The sequence below is a fragment of the Varanus komodoensis genome, unplaced genomic scaffold (genome assembly GCF_004798865.1).
Source record: "Varanus komodoensis strain SLA01 unplaced genomic scaffold, ASM479886v1 scaffold7_1, whole genome shotgun sequence".
Classification (NCBI taxonomy): domain Eukaryota; kingdom Metazoa; phylum Chordata; class Lepidosauria; order Squamata; family Varanidae; genus Varanus; species Varanus komodoensis.
In genome coordinates, this window is record NW_025336479.1 from 8,554,151 (window position 1) to 8,567,978 (window position 13,828).

The 13,828-nt window shown below is 43.4% G+C and overlaps 1 protein-coding gene across 2 annotated transcripts in view; it reads left to right on the plus strand.

The window, feature by feature from the left end:
* The window catches only part of ARHGAP44 (Rho GTPase activating protein 44), a 115,280-nt gene that overhangs the window by 68,862 nt on the left and 32,590 nt on the right, over nt 1-13,828 (plus strand). For both annotated transcript variants that reach the window (XM_044453921.1, XM_044453922.1), the window contains exons 2-6: nt 2,576-2,615; nt 7,663-7,767; nt 8,064-8,140; nt 8,733-8,844; nt 10,711-10,787. In XM_044453921.1, the coding sequence (XP_044309856.1) occupies nt 2,576-2,615; nt 7,663-7,767; nt 8,064-8,140; nt 8,733-8,844; nt 10,711-10,787 (411 nt within the window). The remainder of the gene's footprint in view (nt 1-2,575; nt 2,616-7,662; nt 7,768-8,063; nt 8,141-8,732; nt 8,845-10,710; nt 10,788-13,828) is intronic.

The following is a 13,828-nucleotide window of genomic DNA, read 5'->3' on the forward strand; positions in this document are numbered from 1 at the left end:
ATTTCAGTGTTGCAATCAGGCCATTTCCATGCCCTGGAAAATAATAATGACATATCTATGACTAGGGAAGGAAGGGTTGGCAAAATTCTGCTTCCTGCACATTTTGAGAATTTTTAAGGAATTGTTGCTCTATCCTCAATGCATTGGTGGATTAAGAATGTACACAAATGCAGTCCTTTGCATGTGCTTAAATTTATGGTTCAGTCAACCCAAAATGCATGTTTCCATGCTTTAGCCTGTGGTAGCTATGGCCAGATTGAGGCTTGGGAGCCACACGTGTCTCTCTGAGCTTATTTTGTAGCTTGCTGGTTGCTGTCCGCAGGCGCCCACTTGCCACCCTTTGCCAGCACCCACATGCGCCCGCCTGACACTCATGGCCCATTGTTTGCCACCCACAGATGCCTGCTTGCAGCTCTCAAACATCTGATATTTACCATATGTGGCTCTTCCACTGAGCAAACCCAGCCATCCCTTGGCCTAGGAGATGATTTGCACAAGTTTTGTTATTTTGTACATTGGTGGGGGGCAAATTGCACAAAAATACACACTGCTAAAAAGTGGTTTGCAAGCCTCACAGAATCAACCCAACCCTGGAAAGCTGGCCTGCTGTGGAATCCACAGGACTAACTTGGAGAAATCTAAATGAAATCATTTGAGGTCATTATAGAATCCTCTACCTATGTCACATCTGTGTTTAATTTGCCGGTCACATACCTTGAAAGGATTATCCTAATACTACAGTGACCAATGGATGACATAATGCATCTGGTGAATTGAGAAATGAAGACGAGGGTTTTTAGTTGTTGAGGCAAAATAACTTGGAGCAATTTAGATATTATTTATGGAATTATGTACAGATGCAAATTATTTTTCTGACTGACATGCATACATGCATACATGCATATAATCTCTTTCACAGCACTAAATGAAGAGCAAATAAAAATGAGCCAAAAGAAGTACTTTTGTAAACTTAAGAATGGTTAACTTAAGAAATTTCCTGCCATGAAATGTGGTGATGCTGGCTATAGACTTAAATCACTTTTTAAAGATTAAACATATTCATGGAGAGCAAACCTCATGGCTGCTGATCATGTTGATACCCAAGAATGGAACATTGTGCTCAGAGGCAATAAGGCAATATACCCGTAATTGCTAAGCCTAGCAACGGACAACAAGGGATTACTGTCTTGTGCTCACTTTTGAGCATCTAAAGGGCATCTGCCTGCCAGGTCACAGAGGAAGATGAAATGCTGGCATAAATCACAGATCTTTATTCTGATCCAACAAGACAATTATTCTTCCATTGTTCTAGCCCACGATAAATCCCAAGAGTTGTCTCTGTATTTCTTAGAACTGAAATAAAGTTAATGTTTAGCAGTAGTTTTGATAGCTCCTGATGCAAAGGTCAAATTTTCAAGTACACTAGGTTCCTTGGGAAATGTAAGGTCCAATTTTGTAGTAGTCCCCGAACCATGAAATTGGCATTTGATCTGCAAAATCAGCATTCAGATATGAGCACTGGAGAATGATAGCTGAGTAACAGCAAAATCCCTCCTTTTTCATACTGATTGTATTCCATGAAATATTGTTATTCTGTTTAATAGCCTTTTTATGTCAGACTTCCAGACAGGTGTTAAAAACTGAGGAACTTAAACAGTATATGCACATGTACTGAGTAAAAGGAAACAAGCCATTTTCTGCATATATTTTCCAAGATGCATGTCAGACCCACATCCTGTGAAGTTTGAAGGCATGGTGAAGGAAGACAAAGGTGAAATTGGTCCATAGTCAGCAAGGAGAAGGTCAACAGGGACTCCTTGTTTCTAAAACCAGAGAGAAAACATAACAGTTTCAGAGCTGATAAAATATACATTTGCAGAGAACCCTAAAATCTGAGCCTGTGTTTATGTGTTTTTGGGAGGGGGTTCTACTTTTGACTTCAAGCTTCTAAAGCTTCCTTCAGAAGCCCTTAGCAAGTTCTGGGTTGTCATAAGATACCATTTGCTTTAGCTGTCCATTTGAGAATTCTAATGACGTTCTGAGATATCCAGGATGTGTTTCTTGTCTCTTGGCCAGCAGTAGGTACTTGGTGGTGCCCTTCCCTTCCCAATATCTCCATCCTTCTCCATTTCCTTTAACATTACTACCAAGTCATTCATCATGGTAATTGTGATCTTGGAATAGAGTAGTTTTTAGGACATTATTCATTAATTTATAATCATCTGCCAATAACCAATGCTTTCTAATACATTCTCTGAATAATTTATTCTCTCCAGAAGTGAATGAATAAGAGGTGGGGAAAGGCTAAGGACGGGCAAGTGGAAGATCACAACACAAAGGGCCAGGGGCACCAGCAGATGCTCTGTGTCACTGAATGATGCAATTGATGGCAGGCTCTTCTCATGGGCCAGCCAGAGATGCAATATTAGCAGACACGTTACAGAACCCTTAAGCCCAGTCCTCCTCCTGAAGCAATAACCAGGGAATCTCTTTTGTTAAATTGTGCTTACATGCTGTGGTGAGTTTTGGGTTTCTTTCTCATGACTGAATTGTGTTTTTCTTTCCTTTTCTTTAGAGCTGAGAAAACAGAAGTTCTGAGTGAAGATCTGTTGCAGGTACTGTGTCTTGTTTTCCTACACCTTCTGACCAGTAAACACTAAAATCATTTCATTGTTTAATAGTTTTCAATGTTCCGTGAAATAGAACACTGAAGTAGAATAAAACAGAAAACTAACCTTTCAACATGGCAGCTAATAGGGGCTTCTGTGTGCCAAGGATGAAGTAATTCCACATTTGCAGATCACCTTAAACTATGCCATGGTTTGGCCATACAGTGCAGGTTATTTGTGGAATAATTCATGGTGTGCCTGACAAATTATTGGACGCCCCAAGAACTGCGTTCCCTTTCCTTCGCCAGTCCTCAGGCAGGTATCCCAAGGTCCTTCGTGGCAGAACCTGTTTTCTTCCCGTTTCTGCTCTGCTTGCTGCCCTCTTTGTTTTTTGCTGCCCACTTTTGTTTGCTGCTTTCTTTTTCCTTTGCTGTTCTAGAACTTCAGAAGAGCTCAGTTAGGTGATATTTTTCCATCCCTCCCTCAAACTGTGCAGCTGTGTCCATAATTTTGGATTTTTATTTGTCAGTCTTTCACCAGAGTGCAAGAGCCTATTTGTGGCGGTCTGATACGTGCAGTCTTGCTTGGTCAATTTCCTTGTCTGATTCAGCTGTCAAAAAAGTGTGGCGAAGTAGAGTAGATAACAGATTGACAAGGCAAGCCTGCAAATAGTCTAATTTGCACACAGTTGCCAGGCACTAATTGCCTAGCTGTCAGTAGAAAAGCACTCGTAAAAGGGGAAAGCTGGACCAGAAGAGGCTCTAAAGGGGTGGCAGGAAGAACACAATATCTTTTTCTTATCAATGTGATTTCTGGTTTTTAGATATTCAACTGACAGCGCTCAGTGCCCTCTACCATTTCTGCACTTCCTAGCCCTCAAATGTATGCAAAGACCCCCTCCATGTATGGCTATTAAATGTGCATATATTTTTACTTTTTTACTTTTAATCACTGTTGTTGAGTTTCTCTAATTGCATTAGAAGGTCCAGGGGTTAATGTCTCCTCTTTCTGGAGTAGCTGGAGGCTCAAGAAAGTGTAGAAAAGGTAAAGAGCGGAGTTGAGAACTGTCAGTTCAGCAACACTTAAAAGCTAGAAGCTCACCTTGCCCAAGGGGAGATTCTGGCCCTATTCCCTTTAGTATGCATTTGCTGCTTTTCCCCTTTACTGGTGCTTTCCAGCTGTGCAACAACAACAACAGCTGTTGCTATTAGTTTCTGTACTGCCCACTAGCTGAAACTCTCTGGGCAGTTTAGAACAACACAAAAATACAGTATACAGACAACAATGAAAACACCATAAAGTTGCAATACCAAATTTAAAATAAACGTAAAAAGCTATAATAGCTTACACAAATTAATTCTTAAGACTTGTTCAAGGAGCTGACAGGAGTCGCACTGTGTTGAGCTAATAGCACAATTAGTGGCAGGGGCTGAAAAGAAAAGTAGACAAACCAGGGGCAGTCGCCCCAAAGTGCTGCCTGGTTAACAGTGACGGGGCTGTCACTGGCAGTGGCATGGCTGAATTATTGTGTGGTGTGTGTGTGTGTGGGGGGGGTTGTTGCACTTGTTGTGGGGTCTGCTAGCCAGTCTCTGCAATCTCTGACAAAATTGCTGTCAGGTTCAGATGACAGAACAACTCACCATGGGCTGAACAACCCCTAGAACAAGGCAAAGGTCGTCAAGGAGGTTTTTTGTTGAAAAATAGGCCACCCTGTGGGAAACGGTCTGGGTTTGAATGACCCACGAACCTACCTTGGCTATCGGAGTTAGTCATGTTGGGAGCCAGGTCAGTGCAGGGCTTAGAGCTGGTGTTCTGAAGGAAGGAGATGAGGAAGGAAGGACTGTTGAGCTGCAACTCAGCTCAAGGTTCATTTTTTTAAAGCTCAGCTCTTCTCGAGGTTCATTTTTTTTAAAGCTTCAAGCTCTACTGTTTACCTATTGGAAACTCATTCTGGATTGAACTACATGGCTTTGTAGTTAGGTAATACCAAATAAAATGTTTTAAATTTAAAAAATCAATGCATAGATGCTTTTTCCTGAGCTTAGACATCATGGAAACCTCTCTCCTGCCTTCCCTCTGAATATTTTTAATATTTTTAATATTTACATGCTCAAAAGATGTTCATAACATAGGGCTCCAGGGAACTGTACTACTTCAGAAGGGAAGTATGAGGATTCACACAATAAAACATGCCTATGCATTTTTTGAATATGAATATGAAAACATTCTGCATTTTATGCAGAATATGAAAGCATTCTGCACTCCTGGAAAAGCCAAGCACATCCCTTTTCTCTGAAGTAAATAATATGAGGCTGTCTTTTTTTTCTTTTCTGTTTTTTAAATTACGGGCTCTTGTATGCATGGAAGAAGGGGGTGAGTTCTGCTGTCCACACACAATCATGTTCATTGTGTGTACCTCTGAGTGTCATTGTGACCACCCCCCACAATGTTGTGACCATCCCCACAATGTAAGAGACACAGGAAGGATCAGGGCAAAGTCTTCCTCTTCTAATGAGACAGGAAATGAAAACACGTGCTTCAGACAATAGCAGCAAGGCAAACTGAAGCTATGGAATATTCTACTAAGAATAATAGTAGAATAACAATAAACTGGCGCTATGGAATAATATCTACTAAGTCCACATGTCGAACTTCAGGGGCCCAATTCTCAGTGCAGAAGTGAGAAAACCCATTCCTGCTCATGTAAGGGACCAGGCAGAGCCCTTAAATATATGCTTTGACTCTAAAAATATTACAGGCAGGGACTTTGTTCCTTTGAGTAATCTGTAATAGTGCCCATCCATAGACAAAGCTGCCCTTGGTCAACAGAGTGATTTCCTTTTTCTGTGGATGGCTTACCTACAGGTGACTTATGGTATGGCTTTTTGCAATGCAGGTAAACCCAAGAGATTCCTAGCTTGTAATATTAATAGTAACTTCCGAATTTGGCTCCATTTTTCTGTGCTGAAGGCCAGAAGACTTTATATGAAGTTGCTGTTTTATTGCTTCCCCCGCAATAAAGAGTTCTGGTATTACTTTCTCAGTCTTTCCCCAAGCCTGCAAATTCCAGGGTTCAAATGGTGTTTGTATTTCTGTTTAGTGGTGTATCTGGCTAAGCTCTGTCCAGCGTCTCCAGTTGTGGGACTGAACGTTTGCCAGGGCAATCTGCAGTCGCAGTCTCTGCCTTCTTCTCTTCCTGGGGCCTCAATGCCAAGACAGCTAGCAGAGTGGTGAAAGTGCCCCTTTTGAAAACAGGAAATAGGGTAACATAGTGTCAGTTAGAGCTGGCATTTGTGTCAAACGGAATCTAAGAATAGGTGAGTCTAGAAGGCATTAATTTCATTAGATAAATAGCAAAGTATTGTGCCATTTTCAAGAGTCTCAGGAGACCAGCAACTTTCAGGAATTCGCCCACGCATCGGGCTGAACCACATGGAGGGCCTTGCTTCCCCACAGTAAACGCACTGAAGTCTGTGCCTCCCAGTCACCGGTGGTTTTCTGATATTTGCCACTGTGCCGAGTGTCTATGTGGCTGTACGGCATTCTTCTGCCTGAGCTTTGTGTTCCTGTTAAGAGATGCCTGCACTTAGAACCAGTGACCTCTAGAAAAACCCAGGCAAGCTTTCCATGCGCACCTTGTCACAGCAAAAGGCACCTGCTGCGTTGCGCTGCCCCCTGGGTGGATATCAGTGTGCCTGTCTGGGAGGGCACTGCTCAGGGGGCTTCTCAGGGAGGATGTCCTGCATCCCAGCATGAGCAGGCACATGTGGAAATCTCACACAGACAAGGGCTTTTCCCTGGCCTGCTTCCTACATAAAATAGTCCTCTAGTGAGGGGAGAGGGAATGCAGCCATCCCTTTCTGGAGAGGAAGTGGACCTGCTCTTAAATGAACACTTTGTGAATGTGTTCACATTGGCTTGCTGGAGAGACTTGTGCCTTGCTATCAGGTTAACCCAGGATGCGATTTAAAAAGGAATTTCTACATATGAACATCATTGACTATGTGGAATGGTTGACAGTGATCAAAAAATAGGATCGGACTGGCCAACTGAACAATGCAAAATCTGTCATGCAGCTGAAGATGCAAAGTGTCAATTCTCTCTTGACATGCTTGTATTCTAGTGTGGAAACCTGGAATAACAAAGCTTTCATGCATCATTTTCACTGATGGCATCTTTGAAATACTTGTGGGGTGACCATGTTTTACACTTGCTAAATTTTCAGTGCATGCACCTTTCACACTTGACAAGGTGTGCATATATGGGATTTTATATCCACCCTCAAGTACAAAATGTAATGTGAGAATTAGCGTTGACATTCTTAGCTTTCATTTAAAAATAATAATGTTCTAGTTCTTGTTAATGCTTTCACAGTTTGAAGCCACTCTTAGCAGCCTCTGCTCGAGGATCAGAAAATAGAGGAGGGCCACTAGCCAAGAAAAAGATGTCATGCAAACTCTTCCATGTGTTCCCATGATTCCAAGCCTGTTCCATTACTCTGTGCTATCACCTTAGTATTAACCTTTTGCTCTCTGTTATCTCTTGAATCATGAAGTGACTTGCCTTCCATAACCCCATTCACTGACAAAAACTTCCCCAAATATTAATCATAATTAACAAAAGAAGCATATGGAAATGTTTATTTGATTTTATGCTGCTTGACAAGGCTCTGCTTTTATTTCAGGATATTTAGCTAAAATTAATGCTGAAACAGATCCCTTCCCTACAACCTAATCTGTTTAGGTTCATATCTCTAAATTACTGGGGCTGGAACAAGCAAACACACTTACAGTTAGACTGTTTGTAAAGTCGGATTAAATAATTATGTTTTTATTGTGGCTTTTTTTCATTGTCACACAGTCCACAGTCCAAAATGAGGCACATTTTGAAAGCAAGTTAAAAGGTGGCCTCTTTGGAACCTCAGAGCCTGAGGCACACGCGGGCTGGGCCTGCGCTAAGCGCTCTGGTGAGACAGAGCTGACTGCCCAGATTGCAGAGAGACAAGATGAGCACCTCTGATGTGGTTGGCTTGTGCTGTTGTGTCAATTCCTAGGTGGAGAAGCGTCTGGAGCTGGTGAAGCAAGTCTCCCACAGTACACACAAGAAGCTGACAGCGTGTCTTCAGGGTCAGCAGGGATCCGATTCTGATAAGCGCTCGGTGAGAGGTTCCGGTGTCCATCAGATAACAGGCTGGGCTTATGTCTTGTTTATGTATGCACTGAGAAAAAGAGGAACAACAGGAGGGAAGCAAATGGGAAGGCATCTCAGCCAGCTTTTTTCTTCTGTGTATAAAAATTGTAGACAAGCATAAGTGAAATAGAGTTTTGAGTAGAGAGCTTCTAAAAATATTCATTGCATGGAAAGAGTGTTGGAGGTTTTCTGGGTTGGAGATGGCCTGGACTGTAGTATAATGATTATTTTAAAAAGTTCATACCATGGTTGCTTTTGTTATAGAAGAAATTGCCTTTGACGTCACTTGCCCAGTGCTTGATGGAGGGTTCTGCCATTCTAGGGGATGACTCCCTGCTTGGGTAAGATCTTGTATAAATGCTCACCTATGGAAAAGTTACCACCATTATTTCTAAAGAGGCATTTCAGTTGCAATAAGTTTCCTCTGGTGGAAAGTTGCTTGATCTGGAAGTTTGTTGGCAACATGCTGTAGTATTTGATTATTTGCTTCCTTAAACTATTCGTTCCCTGCCTTTTCTTATAAATGTTTTAAAGTAGTTCACAAGCAAGTACCTTAAAATGCAAAGCAAGCGAAGCTCAAAAGCAAAGCGTTTGTAACAAAACCTGCATCTGTTTAGATGGCTCTCAGTTACATTTGAGGCGCCACCCTCCTTTTCCCGCCCTTAGTGTTGCATCTGCTGTGGTCGCTTCTTAGAATGCAACAATATACATGCACACCTGCCTGTTCGTAGAAGGGATAAACCAAAGCACAGTGCTGTGCAGTCTGGTCCAACTTGGAACCCCCTTGTGCTTCCCGTGATGGACATCCTTCTCTGCCGCTTTGGGGCCATGGTACTTTGTGCCTAATATCACATCGCCTCTCATGGAAATCAGTCTCTCCCTCTCCCTCTCCCACCGTCCCCCTCAGTGATTTGCTTGTTTTCTCCCCTGCAGGAAGATGCTGAAGCTCTGTGGGGAAGCCGAGGACAAGCTAGCTCAGGAGCTCATCCACTTTGAGCTGCAAGTTGAAAGGGATGTGATTGAGCCTCTCTTCGTATTGGCTGAGGTGAGAGTTGCCTCAGCAGCGCTGGCTGAGGTATCGGATTGCCTTGACTCACTCGTGCAAGTGAGGACTGGGGTGCTCAGCTGAGTCAGAGTGTGGGACTGGATGCATCTCCTGCCCAACCCTCCATGGACCGCAGGACAGGGGCTGAAAGGCCAGGCTCCCCGGATTCAGCCAGTCCCTGGCCTGTGTGTTGAGAAGATCCATGTGGTGCATGGGCGGGACTCCTTTTTACTGAGCACAGCCCTACCTCCACAGGGAGGAACCACCTCAGATGAGTTGCTGGCTGGAGACACACTCCAGCCACTGGCTTGGCTGGGATGCTTCATGCATACAGGTTCCTCCCCTTTTGTCTCCAGCCTGAGATGGCCAGGCCCTGAAGGCTCCATGAAACTGTGGGGAACTACCACAAGCCAGAGGTTCCCCACACCTGCTCTGATGGGAAAAGCATCTGGAGCAGGAAGCATTTGAGGAACCCCTTTACAGCTAGGCACTGGTGGTGCTTAGCTCCTTGGAGGCTGGGGGAAAGCAGTGCCACCTTTTGGGGAGAGAACTAGGCCACATGGATGAGGGGCTTGGCATCTTCACAGTCAAGAAGAGAGACTGTGGTCTGCTCTGAAGAATAATCCAAGCTCCAGGACAGGAAGCGTGTGATTCAGTAGCACGGCTGGCAGCCTGGAAAGCAGGCAGAGGTCACCTCAGGCTGAGAAGCAAAGCACAAACTGAAGAGAATAGGGAAGCCTGGCAGAGCAAAACAAACAAAGCAAAGCACTGCCAACATCCAGCTCCTCCTTCCTTTTATCTTCCATGCAAAACACTTCTGTCTTCCTTTTCCTTTTGAAAGCCCAACCACAAGTTAAAATGGAACACATTTAAACCCTGCCATGCTTCGAGTGCTGCCTCCCCTTTCAAACAGAAGGCGTTTCATCAAAAGGCAGGGAAGTGTCTCCTTGCAGTGTGATACCTACAATTTCATGTCTGGCACCAGATGACATGGCAGCCACTGTAGGCATGTGATCCTGTGCATATTTAGACAGAAAGGAGGCCTACACCTCCCACCATTCCCCGGCTGTAGGACTTTTTTCTGCCTAAATATGCATGGATCGCATCTGCCATCACTGTATGTGGTGAAGCCATTGTAGAGAAGCAGATCGCCATGTTTGAAGAGTTGTTCTTTCCTTGTTTTGCCAATACGACTTGCACATACACAAGGCCAGGCAAGATAATCTAAACCATAGGAAGCACGGATATTCTGCATGCACATTTTTTCCACATGGAAATATTATTGCTACAAGTAAGAACGTTAAACCATTTGTAACTGCACTGGAATAACTGGCTAGGTGCACCATGAAATGTGGACTGCAAAGGCACCCTCTTCACCTTTCCCTTTGTTTCTTGCCTATTTCCTTAAAATTTGTTAAGCTGAAAAGCCCCTTTTCTGTGTTAGACTGCAGTTATTTATTTATTACCTATTTTTAATTCATCATTGCTTTTAATTTCTGTGCCACCTAATAGCCAAAGCTAAACCATCAGGAGGGTGCCAGGTTGAAGAACCCTGAGCTAGATTAAAATTGCTGCCCAGCAGTGCTGTTTATGGGTTTCCTGCTTTTCCAGCCCAAGCCAGTTATGAGAAGTTGGTGACAGTAAGCTATTTTGGAGGCCGTCTGAGGCTCCTTGTGGTCTGGGAGCTGTCCATCAGCTGTACGTGTCCTGATGTTGGCCCTGACTTTGGGCCACATGTGAAATTCTGAGAATTCACTCTGACCTCATTTGACTTTAATAAATACAATGCTTAATACAGTTCTGCATAAAAGGTACCCTTATATAATCATTTTATAACTGTTATTATAAAAATGATTATTTTTTCAGGTAGAAATCCCAAATATCCAAAAACAGAGGAAGCACTTAGCAAAATTAGTTCTGGACATGGATTCATCAAGGACAAGGTAAGAAACATGGTTAACTATCAGTTAATAACCCTCTGAGTGCAAAATTCCCAGCTTTCAGTTTCTTTTGCAGACTTGACCAATTATTCAAAATGTCCTTCAGGCAGCATAATTTTAAATATCTGCCCTGATGGACTCTCCTGTTAGACTGAGGTGCCATTCATCCACCTGGATTTTTACTATCCTGCCCTCTGTTTTAACCTGCAGAGAAGGAAGACCTGTTGGTGTGACTCTCTTCATAAAGGAAGGGTCCCCTGAAGGGCTTCTGTTTAGTAGGATGTAGGTGGCCCATGATATTCCCAATTCTTTCCACATGTGAGGCTGGTTTATGAGGATTCCTCCGTCGGTCAGTCCTGTATTCTTACAGGGTCAGAACCAACCCAAATATGGCCTTGAGTCCCCTTGTATCCACATTTTTGGCTCAGAGGTTTCTGTCAGGATCTAAAACAGAAAGGGCAGGAAGGATTTTTAACAACGTAGTACTGATTTTCTCTCACTATTACTCGGTGAGAAGGCACTTTTCCAGTGTGTTTTGACTCAGACTCTGTTGCTCCAGTGTATCTTATTAGCCAGGATAATCTAGCTCTAATCAGATCCAAGGCATTGCTCTCTTTCTAAGCCTTCCAGCTGCAGTCCTGGTGGTTGAGGCTTTCGCTCATGGAGACAAAGAGGTGAGCCCCAGGCCAGGCCAGGCCAGGCCAAGCCAAGCACTGCAAGCTGGTACCTCTGCTCACTTCTGGAAATAGATATGCTGCTCCTCATTTTGTCTCAGTGCTCCTTGAAAGCAACTTATTTTTCTTAGCATAAGTTGAACCCACTGCCTTGATTTCACTTAATATTGCCATTCAACCAGAGAAACACAAACTGAGCTGGCATCGTGGAGGCAGTGGCCTGCTGTCTTTCACACACGGTCTCCTTTTGTGGGGCTCATGCACCCCTCCTCCACTAGGTGTATGTCTGCACGTCCAGGATCAAGTCTGTCCAGTTAACCCGTGTGACTAAAACAAGCTCAAACTAGTTGCCACAAACTAGTAAAACTTTAAGATGCTATAGGATGCTTGGTTGTCTCAAAAAATGAGGAGAGAGAGTAGGATGAAAGTTGCTTTTGCATGCAAGGAGATGCAAATGTTCATATGCTGCTGCAACCAACTAAGCAACTTTCAGCCCATACAGAGCACTGTCACTGTGAATATAGGACAGAACTGTATTGCCGCCAAAGTGGGGAAGAGTGAGGGTTTACATATGTGAGAGCCAGGGAAGGGATGAACTGTCCAGCATCCAGAAAGGCTCTCTTGTATCTATTCTGATTTTCTATTTATGTATGTTATGAAGGAAAATACCTTGAATGAGAAGCTAAACCACTTCTGAGGGGTTTGAATCCTTCCCAAAGCTAGAAGAACATTTTCTCTTGCTGGATTGTGCATTGATGTGGGTTTTCCAGAAAAACAATGAATTTGAAAACAAGATAATTTGTATCAGAAAATATTAGCATTGGAACATTTTTGATACCCCAGAGAATGACCTAACTTAGCATAGTTATTTTATTTGCATATTGAAAACAACAAAGGTAAAAAGAAAGAGTAGCCCATGTTACATTTTTACTGCAGTACACTGCAATTATTTGACCTGAGATATTTGAGGGGGAAAATTAAAGGATACAGTGTGGTTTAAATGTTGCATTATGTAGATTTTTATTAGATTACATTTTACTGAAATATTTGAAAAGCTACTAAGACTAGAATTTCTGCTATTAATAAGCACTTCTCTGGAGCTATCAGTTATAGGTCAGGTGTGCATATTGGGTTGTAAATGTGGGTTGCAACAGTCTAACTGGTTAGATCTATGGTTTTTGTGGGAAAAAATCTTTTCATTAACTAAAATGCCATCTAATTACCTCGGCGGCAGATTTTTTAAACATGTTTTTACAAGAAGCCATCAGGTGGCAGATGTCAAGCACCAGTTTAAAGGATATATTTTTGCCTTTTGGCACATATTTTGAGCCGAATAATCTAAAAACAAAAAATTATTTTGGTTTCCAGACTCTTGCTTTTACCCATGTGAAAATGTGTGCAAATTTAATCACCCAAAGCACACACTGAGGCCACAATCCAGTGCATATAATACTCAGAAAGTCCCACTGCGAAAAGTGAGACTTACTTCTAGGTAAACATACATGGGATTCTGCTGCAGAATTTCTTCAGTCAGCCCTAGTCTGCATCTCTGTAAGCAAGCTCTGCTCTCTTGACCGTTTCTGGGTCCCTATATCTTTGCATTGGAGTCAGTACAGCTATTTTAGTCTTGATTTTAAATGTTTTGCCCCTCCAGTGCAGTGAGCACTTGAGACACTGTACACATAAAAGGAAAAATACATAACCAGCAAAAGGCTGAACAGCTTTTTGTACTGTCGATAGGGACGGAATGGAACGGACTTCAGCCCTCCCCTTTCTGTGTTTTACAATGGCATCCCTCAGTCAGACCTTTTGTGCCCCGACAGCAAAACAGGAGCCCAGACTGACCAAAGAAGAGAGATGTGAACCGAACGTGGATGGGATTCACCCCTTCCCTCTCATTCCACTTAGATCCCAGGAGGGGCACATGGGCCATGCCATGCTGTCACCCTGTGTCAGTTCTGCAAGGCTGCCGGAGCTGACAGCACCTGGCCTCCAAGAAAGGAAGCAGGCTGGCTGAGCCGCCTGGTAAAAAAAATTGTTCCAGATCGCAAGCCAAAGGTTAACTTCCCTGCTAGCCACAAAAAACTGTCTCAACCCTGCAGAAGGCAGAATCCGTGGCAGCTGCCTGTGGGCCTCTCTTCTGTGACTTGGCTTTGGGCGTCTCTCTCCACTGTTAAGAAACCTTTCATGGCTCTCGAGAGTGGACCAAAGCCCTGAGTTTTATGCCAGGCCAAGCTGCAATTGCACAGTCCTTTGCCCAAGTTCTGGTGGCCTGAGAGTTGCTCCTCCAGTGCCATCCTTTTCCTGAGTTGCTCGGGTGACCAGAGAAGCCTGGACCACATAGCAGTAGCTCAGACTAACAACTGCTCC